This window comes from Lycium barbarum, unplaced genomic scaffold, assembly GCF_019175385.1.
Source record: "Lycium barbarum isolate Lr01 unplaced genomic scaffold, ASM1917538v2 unchr_scaffold_110, whole genome shotgun sequence".
Lineage (NCBI taxonomy): Eukaryota > Viridiplantae > Streptophyta > Magnoliopsida > Solanales > Solanaceae > Lycium > Lycium barbarum.
Window position 1 is genome coordinate 9,845 of NW_026843419.1, and position 15,156 is coordinate 25,000.

The 15,156-nt window shown below is 33.7% G+C and overlaps 1 protein-coding gene across 8 annotated transcripts; it reads right to left on the reverse strand.

Annotated features, from left to right (window-relative positions):
• Positions 1-2,297: 2,297 nt before the first annotated feature.
• On the reverse strand, positions 2,298-15,138 carry LOC132625619 (pectin acetylesterase 8-like). 8 transcript variants are annotated; one of them, XM_060340244.1, is made up of 15 exons: positions 12,606-13,507; positions 11,895-11,945; positions 10,409-10,596; positions 7,980-8,137; positions 7,207-7,289; positions 6,965-7,094; positions 6,798-6,877; positions 6,489-6,575; positions 6,192-6,319; positions 5,468-5,525; positions 5,048-5,101; positions 4,876-4,953; positions 4,060-4,138; positions 3,761-3,897; positions 2,298-2,814 (listed from the first exon to the last, which is right to left on the reverse strand). In XM_060340244.1, the coding sequence occupies exons 4-15, from the start codon at positions 8,128-8,130 to the stop codon at positions 2,695-2,697; spliced, it is 1,185 nt and encodes a 394-aa protein (XP_060196227.1). In that variant the 5' UTR covers positions 8,131-8,137; positions 10,409-10,596; positions 11,895-11,945; positions 12,606-13,507; the 3' UTR covers positions 2,298-2,694. The 8 variants fall into 8 exon arrangements, with proteins under 8 accessions (XP_060196227.1, XP_060196228.1, XP_060196229.1 ...); XM_060340245.1 differs by lacking the exons at positions 11,895-11,945; positions 12,606-13,507 and adding an exon at positions 14,369-15,138; XM_060340246.1 differs by lacking the exons at positions 11,895-11,945; positions 12,606-13,507 and adding an exon at positions 14,369-15,137 and having other exon boundaries at positions 10,505-10,596.
• Positions 15,139-15,156: the final 18 nt, after the last annotated feature.

Below are 15,156 nucleotides of genomic sequence, written 5' to 3' on the forward strand. Positions count from 1 at the left end.
TGCTTCCTCAATTTCATTTTATGATGAGACTTCTTATAGCATAACATGTCTTTTAAGGTAAAATAAAAAGTTTAAAGTTCAATTTTTTTCTTTCTTTCAAAACAAACTAAAAATAAAATGAAACTGGGGAGCATGACTACTATTCTTTTAATTTATATTTACTAGCTAAGTCAGCTGTGGGAGTTCAACCTTCAAAATAGATATTCTTTGAATCATGTCGAAAGATAAATTATTTCCATATATTTCCCCAATTATGGTTATCATCAACTAATCTCTTGAAGTGGTTAAAAAATTGTACAATGCCCATACCAGATATCAAGTATTCCTTTAATGATCCATTGAAACAGCAGTCAATTATGTACTTATCAAATTAAACTGTCTGAAAATCTCTGTCTTTCATGATGCATATATAGACCATTTCTCCAGTATAACAGCCTTGATCAAGCTCAAGGTAATATTATGGCCTCCATAGATCATTTTTTTCAAGAATCCAATGTCATACATGACATTAGGAATGTTCATAGAAAATCAATAAATCGCATCGAACGATAAATTATCTTTATTATTAGTGACACTATAGCTTACCAAAATGTCATGACTCATCTCACATTTTGTATTATTTTCTTGGGAAACACTATATCATTATTGTATGTTACCAAGATAAAAGAAAATTTTATAACCACTAGTGACATATTTTGTTTATGGAGACCTTACCCAAAAAAAATCAAAAAAAGGAGAAAAATCAACTATGTCGGTTTGATTTGATTCATAGATTTTACAAAAAAGATATAGTTGATTTAGTTTGGTGAAAAGAAAACCAAACCGATCTATGTACACTCCTAGCTATACGACATGTAAGAGTTCCTCCAAATATATAATCGTTATTTTCTAAACACTCTCAGTAATAATTTACTCTAAAGATATACAACCAGGGGTGGATCTGGCTTACTGTATGGGGTTACATTCGCGCGGGTTCAATTTTTGTATTAAAAAATTCTATAAATATATAAAAAATACAACTTGGGAGTCCATTAACAAAGTGTGTTGTTGGTCGAGTGGCAGATAAGGTTTGCTCCTCTCCTCTTGTTCAAGGGTTAAAATCCCCTTGGTCACCATTTAGATTTCGTTTTTTTTTTTTAATTTCTATTTTTTACTTTTTAATTTGAGATGGGTGGAAACCCATAAACTTAAAATTCCGAGCTAACACGTTTCAGTTCCAAACAAATTGGGTTAAGCTAGCTATAAGAATCCTCACTGATCATATTTTTAATATAAATTCATCTCAGGCCAACATTATCCTGACCTATTTTTCATCACATTGGGGCACCAATGTAACCATTGCCAAGGTGTGCACGTCCAAATGATATTTGTATTGTCAGAATTCATCATGAATTGACTAGTTTTATGCCGGCTACCAACCTACCGCAATTCTCCTCTTATATGTGGACTTGAAATTGATAATGTGAGCAAGCTCACGCTATAAATTCTTCGAAGATATGGTTAAGAAGTTTAAATGCGTTATGTTCCAGATGCCATACACTTCTTCAATAATATATTCTGTGGCATCGATGAGAAAAGCTAAACATATCTAAATTAATTGATGATAAATGTTAGTGGAATATCTCCAAAGATTACACTAAGGAATGCGTTATGCATCGAAAAACCTTTTGAACTTTTTACCTAACTCTTCATGTAGAAGGGAACCACCAAGTACAACCATCTTCCCCAAAAGAGATAACACTACTAAAATATAGCTTTTTCCGATCACCTTCAGTTGAAAATTTATACTATAAAATATAATTTTCTCATCTTATTCCGATCGAACCAGTTCACTGAAAATTAATTAAAAACGCATGGTGAGAAACAAGTTTTCATTGAAACAATGAGAAACTTCCTAATTTTTCTCTGTGAAAACACTACAATTTAAGTTCTTTCCCACCGAAATTCAGTGGGAAATAGCCACTAAACATTTTTCAGTGAGAAAATAGAGATTTTCTAATAGTGAAACATAAAGTGCACCAAAACAAATAGGGTTAATTATTAGGAGTTCTTTGCATAAATATATTTTGAACTAATTAATAGGAGTTCTTTGCATTTTGCACCATTAATATTTTCAACATTTTTTCCATTATACTCTAATAATCTTGGATTTTTTCGATCTGCTCTTTCATTTTTTTTTTTGGGCATAACGATAACATAGTTTAATATATTCATTTTGTAAGAATTCTCAGAGATATAGTAAATATTTTGCAATGCTGGACTTATAACATTAAAGGTAATGATTTTCTAGGTCCATTTATAATTTGAATAGAAGAAAAATAATTGCAAAGATCTTTCATTCTTTTCTTATAAATCTTCTACATTATTTTCACCCATCTATAGTAAAAAGTATCATACATTTTATATATAAATAACATTTTTAATGGACTATGAAATCATTTCGTCAATTTCACATGGTAAGTATCTTTCACCCTTTCTGCATTTATCAATAATCCGTTCTGGAGTAATACCCTTAAATAGGTCCCAACTATTAAAAATATAGTCTTCCACTCATTGGTAGGAGTAAGGTCTGCGTATATATCCTATCCTCTCCAGATCACTTCTGTGAATACACTGGGTATGTTGTTGTTGTTGTAGTAGTCAATAGCGAATGTACTCTTTTTCTGCTTTTTGTTAAGTAGCTTTCTGGATATTTTAGGTGCAAAAGTTTGTAATTGCGGGGAATTTGTAACAATTCTGTGGCAAATCTGGCTTGTCTATCAATTGGACAGGACTCCGGTCGAAGTACCAGTCGCTAAATGCCTGTGCAATTGTCTGCAAAAAAAAGAAAAACTTAAAATACTGTCTATCCAATCACTTAAATGAAAAATAGTCGGTGAATGTATCATAAGTGTATAACCATGTTGAATAAGTGTATGATCTATGTATACCGACTAAGCAAACAATATTGGAACCGACCGACTATTTGTGTAATGATATCAAAAACGAACACACGCACTCACACAACTTAGACATTGAAATTGCAAGGAAATTTTAACAGACTTTAACCAGTTGGAATAAGACACTTTCCTGATTTCCAGGTTACCAAATTCACTGTTATAAATGAATAATTACCTATAACTATGATTATTTTTTTATATGACACTCGATTTGATAGCAAGGGTAGAGTTAGGTTTCACGAAGAGACTTCAATTGAATTTCCTTCATTAGAAAATTATTTTGCGCAAATAGAATATTAATACAATTATATTTATTATATATAAATTGTTGAATTCTCTTAAAAGATTCAAATATAGTAGCAAAGATCGTTTCGAATAATTTTAGAATCATAGGTTCAAACAAAAAAATAGGTCAAATGATTCTTAGCATGCCTCTACCCTAGCTACGGAGTAGAGTCATTTGGCCTATTTCTAGTGAGTGAAGATATATGCTTTATAAAATTGTATTGGTTATAATTATGGTGTTTCATGACAAATACCTATGTTAAAGTGCAACCATGTTTTACAGTCTAATTAACTTATATAGCCGTTCACCCAACCATTTAAACTAAAAATAGTAGGAGGATATATAATACAATACTCCATAGATAATGTGTATAATCATGTATAATATATATATATCGGCTAGAAAAAGTAAATAGTGACTCTAACTGGCTATTTGTGAAAAGATTATACAAAACATAAAATGCAAAACCTCAAATCAACACCTAAAATGAATAATTTTTGTTTTGTTACTTAAACTGAAATTGAAATTGATTTACCTTATTATTTACTGAGAACCCATTCCAACCAACGCCACTTGTTATATGGGCATGAATCAAGCAAGAGTCAATAAACATTCCTCTTGATGAAGAATGACTTTGTTTGGGCAAAGCACTTAAAAATTCCTGTTTGAAATCTGAAATAAAACAACAAAAACTTACATGAGGTTTCCCAAATATCATGGATTTTACATATTTAATTCATAATTAATTAAATCCAAATTTGACTTGGGCATAAACAATTCTCTAATAAATAGATTATTATGAAGTTTGGCCTAGCTAGAACTTGCACCACTGACCTTGTAAATTTTTAACAAGAGAAGCTGAGCATGTATTCTTAAAAAGGTCGTCGTAATAACCCGGAAAAGTCTTGTTTATCTGAAAACATTTGAAGATAAACAATTGTTAATCCAAGGCAAGCAACATAAATTAAATCCCTTAGTTAACCTAAAGAGCCACTCACCCATGACCCAACTTAAACTAAGATAGTTGCGGATGCAAACTAAAGATAGTCGCGGATGTATAATATATGCAGTGACAGATCCAAAATTTTCACTCAAGGGTTTAGAAAAAAAAAAAACAGCAAAAGCTAAACATAAAGTATAATGTTGTTCCTGGGAATCGAACCTTGGATAATAGAGAGAATTTTGAATACCCTGGATCATTTGAGCTAACATTTTAGATTTGTTTATGATCGACATTCAAAACTTATTTATGTACACAAACACAAAAAATCTACCGTACACCCTTCCACCCCTCTAATTCCGCTCCTGAATATATGTATATTCATGTATAATATGTGTATAATCATGTATAGTATGATTATAATCTATGTATACATGCTAGTAAAAAATAACGCTGCGCGCTATTTGAGCAAAAATTCCTAAATATTTTCGGGCGTTTTTTCTTGAAGTTTCTTTGTAAGTTTTATATTTAGGGCATGATCTATGTGAGTTATACAAAGTGTCGTATTGCCATACGAAAATCAAACAAAAATAATCAGACCTGTTAGACAAATAAGATACAATTAAGAAAGTGGAAACTTTCTATCAAGAGACATTGATATCAAATTCTAATTTATTTTTTTCATGAATTTAATGGAGAATTGAGTTGACCTGAAATGTGTCAAACATTGAGTTGACTATGAAAAATGGTGTCTTGATTCCTTCTTGAAAATATTGTGGAAAAAGGCACTGCAAATTCATTTAAACTATAAAGTTAATTTCTAAAGACAATTGGGTAAATAATTTATTAAATTAAAACCCTTGAATGGCAATGGATTTTTACCAAGGATGGTTTCATCTTTGAAGTGCAGGATGATGGCAACATCTTGGCTGATTGCTGCAGTTGATTTTAGAAAAAAATAAATAAAAAGAAAGTCATAACATACAAATATTGAATTATTGTGAGGCACTATTAGAAAATCACTATTTTCCCACTGAAAAATTTTCAGTGGCTATTTCCCACTAAATGTCGGTGGAAAAAACCTAAATAGTAAAGTTTTCACACGGAAAAGTTAGGAATTGATTTTCCCAGCGTTTCAGTGGAAACCTGTTTCCCATGATGAGTTTTCCCAGTGAGAATAAGGTGGGACAATCATGTTTTATAGCATAAATTTCCCACTGGATGTCGGTGGGAAAAACCTTTTTTTCTAGTGAGGATACTTTGGCATTAATAAGGAACAAAAATATGGAAAAGGAACTGTACATGTAAGTTAATCAGTCCTTCATTAACGGTCTCCATGAATGTCATGTCCTTGTTTTTCCTGTTACACAAATTAACAAAACTGTAACTCATCTAGTAGTCGGAGACGAATCTAGAATTTTGAATTTATTTATTTTAATTCTGAAAAGATAGCTTACTGAATTCTGGATAAATTATTAATACTTATTCAGCGAATTACTAAACATAAATATAGAATTTTAACCAAAGCAATTAGGTTTTACCGAACCCGTTACTAGAACACTAGCTCCCTGTCTGGTAGTAGTATTATTAATCACATATAGACATTAGGTTACGTGCATTATATATAGGTGATAATTTTTTGGATCTATTAAGTTAACCTACAATGAGCCTGTTTAGATTGGATTATTTTAGGTATTTTCAAGACAAAATAGTTTTTAAGCACTTTTGTAGTGTTTGAGTAAAGATAAAAAGTATTTTAAAGCCAAAATAACAAAAACAATCCAATATCATAAGTTAGAAAGTCATAATTTATAAGCATATCCAAACAGACTCTATAACATGTGACATAGAGTCTGTTTGGATGGGCTTATAACTTGTGACTTTTGAGTCAAAAGTCACAAGTTAGGAGTCCTAACTTATGACTTTTGACTTATTTTTCTTATTTTAACTTAAAAACAAGTGCTTAAAAGCACTTCTTTATCTTACTGTCAGTGCATATTACTGAAACTTTTAGGTTAATTTTTACCTGTCATGAAGAAAATAGCTACCATCAGCAAGACATTTGACTCTAGCAGAGTTAGGAACAAGAGATCGAAAACGATCACAATGGATTAAAGCAGGCAATCCTCCAGCTGAACCACCTGTGAGAATGACCTGCCAAATAAGTGTAAACTAACTTAACACACTTGTAAAATGTTTTTAATGCACTCTTAAGTTATTGAGACATAATATAATTAAGTAATTAAAAATACTCTTTTTGTTATAGCTTAAGCTTTTAAATCAGATGATTCATAATTCAAGATTTGGTACTTCAGAGACGTACATTTTTAGCATCCTTCATTCCTTTCGCCAAGAAATGATCGATCAAGGCAAGGAAAATCCTCGCGCCTCTAAAATGAAGGTTAGTAGCCTGAAAAATATGCATAGTTAATGTATTTGTAGATAATTGTGCATCTACAAAAAAAAAGTTATAGAAATAATAACCAACAGTTTTTCTGATTTCATCGATTAATGTTTTGATAACCTCATTGCTGAGGACGAATTTTAAGTTATGAAAAGTATATACTCCCATATTTAAAAAAAAAAAAATTGTTAAAAGATGTAAAAAAGTGAGCTTAAAGATTGTGTATACCGGGTCAACTTCTTCAACGTCTCCGGTGAATGATGATCCATCACAATAAATAACCATGACTCTATTCCAATTGTAGAAATCTATATATAATTTTAAACATGAATGTGAATATTTAGACATAATAGCATGATTGATGAGATTCTAACTAAGCACTAAATATATTTTACCTGGATTCACTGTTTTATTGTTGCTAAGCATTCCATAAAGTGATCTTTGCTTTGGAGCAAGTTTTGAAGAACCTCTTTCTGTCTTTGTACGATCAAGGCAATCTGTCACGCTATAGCACCATTCTCCTCCCTAAATTCAAATATGAAAGTTAGAATAAAAATTACAATAAACAAAAATTGAAGCTGTAAGATTATGTAAATGCTTCAAAATTGTAACAAACTAATATTTCCATAGCCCTTACCCTAAAGTAGATAATCCAATTATTAGCTCCTTCTCCATGTCCCTTATCATAATAGTACGCTGGTGGACTCCCATCCAAGCAAACTAGAAGTATATCAGATGGAAATATATATTAGTAACGTATATGTATAGTAACCCATCGCATATACAAATGGTAAAATTAGCCCATAAATATATGATCCGTCAAATCCATTTGAGTTTGAACGAGTTAAATGACCGGCCCATTTATATTCAGCCTTCTTGACGCATAAGTTTAGCTCATTTAAAAGTTAGGTTGATTTTGACTAACTAGGTAGTTCAAATTCACGCATGAAAACATGTCAAACTACTTTTTTATTTTTTATTTGATATGTTATAACTATAATAAAGAAGGAATTTATTACTATAGTTATTTGGTAATAAATCAAATTGTAAAAACTATAAAACAAATAAATTATAATCCAAATTCAGCCAAAATGGCTGCCCATTTATCACTCCTAATTGCATATAGTATCATTACGCAAATACCAAGGGATTCAACTATTATAAATATATAACATGATTATTAGTTTTTTTACTCTATAAATGTGTTTTATCTTGTTGTAATAGGTAATTAACTTGCTTTATTTTCACGTTACCAATTTGGCTTGTTATGTGCGATTATGTGTAGTAATATATATTTTTTGGGAGATCTGAAAATATAAAAGTTCTTTTACACTGTCTATGTACGTACCTCATTAGCCAAATAGTGTATATTGAGCATATATACATATAAAGAGAAACTAAGATTTTTACCAGCTCCTTTTGACACTGCACTTTCAAGAATAGTTAAATCAACCATGTAAGCTTCGTTTGGTTTTTGGCTCCCTCCAAGTACAGTTTTGCCATTTAGCATAATTAAAGAATAAATGACTAGGCATAGCCCTTGCAATTTTGTATGTTCCATGCTTCTTCTGCAAACAATTTAAAGAAAAGATTTAGTAAATAAACTGTATAAGATCTATAAAAATGTTAACAAAATATGCAATCAATATAGTAGTATATTTAAAAACAATATGCATTAGCCTATTGTTTAATAGATTTAAGTAATATACACCGTCAGCAAAAGCAGAGCTAGAGTATGGGTTACAAGTTCGACAGAACCTGTATAGCTTTGGTCAGAACTTTGGATTTCTGTTATGAACTACTTGTTCTAGAATCAAGAACCCATAAACGCAAAATCTTTCTGAATTTGCATGAATTTTTGCACAATCAAGTCATTTTTACATGCAACAAGTAACATGTCTTATTTTTAAGATTTACAAATCTTATATTTTAAGAAGGCTTACTAAAACTCTTGTTTAATTGATGTAAATTACATTTCCGAAGAACAAAAACATTCAAAACCCAAAACACAAGAAAAAACAACAGATTCACTTCCTATAATCACATGAGTATGAACGGAAATAACAGATTAACTTATAATGAAGAATATAAACATTTAATTTATTTTTGATCTTCAAATAGCAACATTAAACTTGATAAAAAATTCCAACTTTTTGTTTTTGATGAAAAAAGAACTATATTTTTTGAACCCTATGGATTTCTTACCTCGTAAATCAAAACCTCTTAATCCACGAATAATGAGATGGAAATGAATTATGTGGTGTTTTTGATGCTAACTTGCATGCATTTTTATACAAAAAGTTAGGTGAAACAGGAATCACGGGCTGTTGCTTACTATATTTTCGCAATAACGATTTCCTTTTTCATATTTGCGTACAAAACGCGTAAATTAATCTAATAGTACATGTTTATTTACTATATATACAAATGCACTTATTGAGTACCATTCATTATTTGCAGGCTGAAAATCATTTTCTTCCTTAACTCATCTTTAAACATCAAACATCCCCTCAACGTTAAACGTTAGACATTTCCTTCCTTTTAATTATCTCAATTGAAATTTTTAAATATCTATTTCATTGGTGAAATTATCAATCTTTGTCTCTCTTTTTTTCTTTTTAATTATGATATATATTTTATACTTTTTAATCTATAGTATGAGCTTTTATATCAACAAATAAATCTTATTTATGAAATAAACGTGAAAAAAATATTTTTAAGCATATATAATGTTGAAATAATAAATTTATTAAGCACAAAAAAAAAAGTTAGAATAATTTGTTCGTATACATGTCTACTAATCAGTCTTGTACTCTTGTAAGAACATAAATGACATCTATAGCCTATAGTGAAATGTGAATTATATGGGTGAGTCTAGATTTCACATCGACTAGTATTTGAATATCAGGTTGACATATTTAAGTTAGTACTAGTTCCTCGACACGTGCGTTGCACGTGTATGTCGAGTCATGTAGTATATGATTTTATAAAATATCAACACTATTAAAATAAAATTATAGTAAATACTTGTACATGAAAAAGTAATTACAAATTTCTATAATTAGTGTTGGATTGTTTTATGGTTCTGGGAGCAAACTTTCTTTAATTGAAACAATGGCATAGATCTCACGATTGTACACGTCACATAAAGTTAATACGTAAATACAATACATTCCCTTTTGATTATTGGGTTAGCACATTAAGGAAAGGCTGACATCTTACTACATAAATAAATTTAGATGTAATGTACTTTCTATATATGTACCCTTTAGTTGTTATTAGGGGTGTACATGGACCGGGTTGGTTCGGATTTTTTACAAACCAAACCAAACCATTTGTGTCGGGTTATTAAATCTATAAACCAAACCAAACCAATAAAAGTCGGGTTTTTCAATATCAATTTTTCTCGGGTTTTTCGGGTTTTTTCGGGTTTCTCGGTTTTTTCATAGTATCTAATGAAAAGCACAGAGCAGTGCTTCTTAAAAAGAGTTCTAGTACAAAATATCAACATATAAGATGGAGGCAAAACACTATTTGAAGTTTTAACTTTATAATATAACTAAAATGTCAAATGGCCATAAAATGTCAGATGTAGCAAAAACAAAAATCCAAATCAGTGCAATTGTCACACCCTAATTCCGCTAGGGTGTGATGGGCACCCGACCCTTACCTAGGGCCGAGCGAACCCTCAGACTCTTGCTGCACATAAAATCATGTCAAACTTTTCAAATCAAATGAGATGAAATACATCGTAATTTTTTTTTCCAGAAATATTCTTTCACGCAGCTTCCAAGCATAACGAATCAATAATCATACAAAATTCAGTACATAACACAGACCGACATTTTGGCTGACGGAGCCGCTTACAGACTGACAACCAATACCCACGACGCTGTCTGCAAAGTCTCTAACGTAATCCAGAAAGCATAACATACCAACTCTGACTCGGCAGCACTCCGGGAACAAATGGAGCTTGCCATCTGCACTGAAACATCTTCTATACTGTCTTCAACTCACCTGGGAGTACCTGCGCGGCATGAAACGCAGCCCCCCGAAAAGAGGGGGTCAGTACGAAATATGTACTGAGTATGTAAAGCATACAACACAGAAAGCAAAGTCACAACTGAAATACGATATATAGAAAGCGAGCACAATAGCCAGCATACTAAGGAGTCGTATCCGGCGTACAACAGGCAAAAGAAGTTCAGGAGAAATCAACACGGCAATCGGGATGACAAAATGTTTGCTTTCTTTTGGAAAACATCTTTGTTTCACACACATAGAAGAATCAACGCACAATTTCCGCGGCCATAAGTCCAGCGGTCACAATCACACATACCGCAGTCAAGTATCCAGCGGTTTTCTATCACAAGTTCGACATACCGCGGTCAAGGGTCCAGCGGTCTATGTCGGCACAATCACAAGTGCGGCAGACGCGGTCAAGGGTCCAGCAGTCAATGCCACACGTCCGGCATGACGCGGTCAAGGGTCCAGCAGTCAATGTCGGGCACGCCGCGGTCGAGGGTCCAGCGGCCAATATCACATATGCGCATATTCACATAACCGGCCCAGGACTCGGTAACACAGAAGATAACCAGACAAAATGCCAAATTATCACTTTCCAAACATAATCACACATGCCAGGATCATGCATCACACAGGACTCAGGTATACCAAAATCGTATATCGGAAAATAAAGAAAATAAGTAGTTTGTCCAGAATCTCAGGGTAAGATTTTTAAAAACGCTTTAGATGTCAAAAACATTTTATAATGCTCATGAAGGTGGTCATAACACCTATCATATAGTGAACAGCATAATAACCAGGAGTTACCTGCGAACTCCGGACAAGAGTACATTGGCTAAAGTCGTACATCACATGTCAGGGTTTCGGTCCCCACAATTGGGTCAATAATCATTAAAATCCGTCTCGGGATAGATAAAATATCTCCCGTTTAGTAGTCGGAACAATAACCATGAGTTCCCTTGACTTACCGTACGGGAATAAGACAAACAGAACAATAAGAGAGGCATCGGGGATAGCGGGCCCACCTCGGGCCAAGTCGAGGCGGCGGACGAGAATCACGCCCATTAGACTCTACGGAGTCATCCAAGAAAGTTTTAGAACTATCGGGTTACATTTGTAAACGTTTTGGAAGTCCAACCACTTTTCTAGTAAAATGCACCTTTTATAATTCAATTCTATTGAATGAATAGTAACGAAAACTAATCTCGGGTTACGATGAGCAGGATGGTCCCCGAGGCCGAAATCTCAACCTAGTAGACCTAGGGCATGCCAAAGAAGGAAAGGATAAGCTTTACATACCTTTCGCGCTACTCACGCTTGTCCAAACTCAATCTCCGTTTCGCCCAAAACCTACAAATGGTCATTTTTACCAATTGTTAACTATAAGGCTTTTGGTATTCAATCTTTAACTCATCACTTGTCTACAAATATTTGGGCAGCATTTCCCCTATAAACTCGTCTATCCGAATTTCCAATTGCTCTCCTGTTGACACAGAAATACCAACAATAACATATGGACACAACCATATCTTCAATTCTTTTATTTCAACAAGAACAACAACATATCAAAACAGCCCCCAACTGTAACATAACGATGCCCGAAATTCTAACGAACACTTGCAATACACCAAGCAACCCATATGCACTTCTTATACCTTATTTCATGCAATATTTTCAGAAAATTTCAGGGAAATACAACAGCAGCCACTCGACACCACATCATCTACTCATGTGCAATAAAACCACATTATTATCTCTATAATCCTTACAACAACCCACAACAATTTAACTCCAACTCTAACCATTAAATTCCTTCACTCTCCTCACATATCCATGATTACAACAACCAAAATATTAATTCAAATCAGTCCATCAATTTCAATTAAAACAGCCCCTCACCCATAAATTTCAACAAAACAACAAACGAGTTTATAATGTTGTTTTCTCCGTTTTAATTCGTTAAAACTCTAAATAAACACTTTAATAACATAAAAGGAATTTTATAAATACCTTATCAGAAGCTCCACCACGAAAATTTCATCCCCCAAGACCAATATTTATCTCAAATTGAAGGCAACGCAACGTACAACGTTTTTCTCTTCATGAGCTTCGGGATTCGGAGCTCGGATTTTTGATCAAAATGGCTTCCTTAGCCTAGGATCTCTCTCTCTCTCTCTCTCTAATGTTTTTGGAGGATATTAGCTGAAAATGATCAGCCCTCAAGTGAATTTGCCATATATATTAACGTTAGTGGGCCTCATGGGCCGAAACATTAGTGTTTGGGTCGGGTCCAAACTTGCTGCCCTGCCAGCCCAACTTGCATCGTCCATATTTCCTTATCCAAATATCATTTTGACGAGCGGTTTATTGCGTTGGAAACTAGACTCGATGAACTTCATTTTAGGCTTTTGAAAAACCTTAAAACTCCTCATATACTAGGAGATATGCCCCCAACAATATGGGATAAAAATCTGGTCCGAGATTTTACTGAAGTTGTTCCGATTCATTTTGTTTAGATTCGTTTATCTTCTAATCCTCTTCCAACTCTCATGTAACCTCTTATACATACATATACATACCCATATACATACATAACAATCCATACACGTCACGAAGGGTCCGGAGAATCACCATAACCTTAAACGTAACTGGAGAACTTACGAAGCTTCGACGAAACTCCAATCGCAAAAATATATTCATATCTTTTATCCATCTTCTATATCATTACTAATAATCTCAAATACTTTAAAAGGGCACTCACATTACCTCATATACGCTCATAATGCGATTTCAAATCCTTTAGGTTACGATGTCACCTCGGGATACTTAAGGCAACCATATATATAACGATATTCTTACTAACTCGATTAACTTTCCTTGAACTTTCTTAACTCATTCTTTCTTGTCTTAATTAAAATAGCACAGACTCTTACGGGGTGTAACATCCTCCCCCCCTTAGGAACATTCGTCCCCGAATGTCAAATTAGTCCTACATAATTATACTGCTTCTGGTGATCTTATAACGATTCACTTGTAACTTGAACTCATCTATCATGTTGTGCCTTTCTTTACTTAGACTAATGCCATTCTCCACCTGACATCTGTTAATATTGATCTTCCAAATATAGTAGACACGATTTAGCTACCTCCGTAATCGACTGCAACTTACCATATCCATCTATACTTGAAGCTTAAGTCGAGTTCTTCTTGCTCGTTCTCTTTAAATTCACTGTCTTCTAGTAACTAGCTCATTCTGACCATCTCACTTAAACCATTTCGCAATTTCCCTTAATCCTACTTATAACACTTCAAGCATATTATCTCGTGTCGTTTCTCTATTTTTGACTCAACTCTTCTATCGCCCCTTTACTCAGGTTCACCTGGGTCCCCAATCCCTCCTGAAATGATCTCCAGAAATTTGCTGATCATATATGCTTTCCCAAAATAAAATTTCCCAAGTAAGGATGATGCTTCTTACGAATGACATGGAGGGTATCTCTTAGAATTTTAACCCAACATAATAGATTTTCCCTATCGGTATCGACTTTCAAAACATGCTAAGAACTTATATCTCATTTTCCTATTCATATTTCTGGAAAAATTTAGGCAGAGGTTCCTCTGTATTTCTTACTATCCCAAAACCTGCACGCAGGAAATACCGACCATGCCTCACAGGGCCAACACACATACGTATATACACATCATATCACATCGTATCATAGCCACACAGGGCTAACAATTTCAAATAAAAGTATAAAAGTGTCGGGACTTACCTCACATATGGCACCTCGAGACGTACCTGATCCTTTAACTATCTGTTCTGTTGTACTTTTCTATCCACCTTCTCTTTCATCCTCAAATCTCACATTTCAATCAAATTCCAATATTCTTACCTTACCCGACACGCCTCTTTCGTACCATAACTTACTTGCGTATTGTGTAGCTTCCAATATCATCGGTCACTTTCTTTTGTCGATATCATTCTTCAGCTGAAATCAAAGGTTAGTAAGAGGAATTTCATTTCTTATGGCTGGCTCTATCGCACGATCTAAGATCCAAAGAAAGGTAACACCCTAAATGCCCTGTAGCATCCTGTTTATCGATGTGGTGCACAACACACCGATAAACAAGACTCTACTAGACACGGCTTTGCAGACAACCCCTAGGACAGACCTGCTCTGATACCACTTTGTCACACCCTAATTCCGCTAGGGTGTGATGGGCACCCGACCCTTACCTAGGGTCGAGCGAACCCTCAGACTCTTGCTGCACATAAAATCATGTCAAACTTTTCAAATCAAATGAGATGAAATACATCGTAATTTTTTTTTTCCAGAAATATTCTTTCACGCAGCTTCCAAGCATAACGAATCAATAATCATACAAAATTCAGCACATAACACAGACCGACATTTTGGCTGACCGAGCCGCTTACAGACTGACAACCAATACCCACGACGCTGTCTGCAAAGTCTCTAACGTAATCCAGAAAGCATAACATACCAACTCTGACTCGGCAGCACTCCGGGAACAAATGGAGCTTGCCATCTGCACTGGAACA

Coding starts and splice junctions, on each gene's coding strand:
- LOC132625619 (XM_060340245.1), bottom strand. CDS start 8,130: ATGGAACATACAAAATTGCAAGGGCTATGCCTAGTCATTTATTCTTTA. Junction 5,102..5,467: donor AAGGACTGATTAACTTACAT/GTACAGTTCCTT, acceptor AATCAACTGCAG/CAATCAGCCAAGATGTTGCC. Junction 4,954..5,047: donor CAAAGATGAAACCATCCTTG/GTAAAAATCCAT, acceptor ATGAATTTGCAG/TGCCTTTTTCCACAATATTT.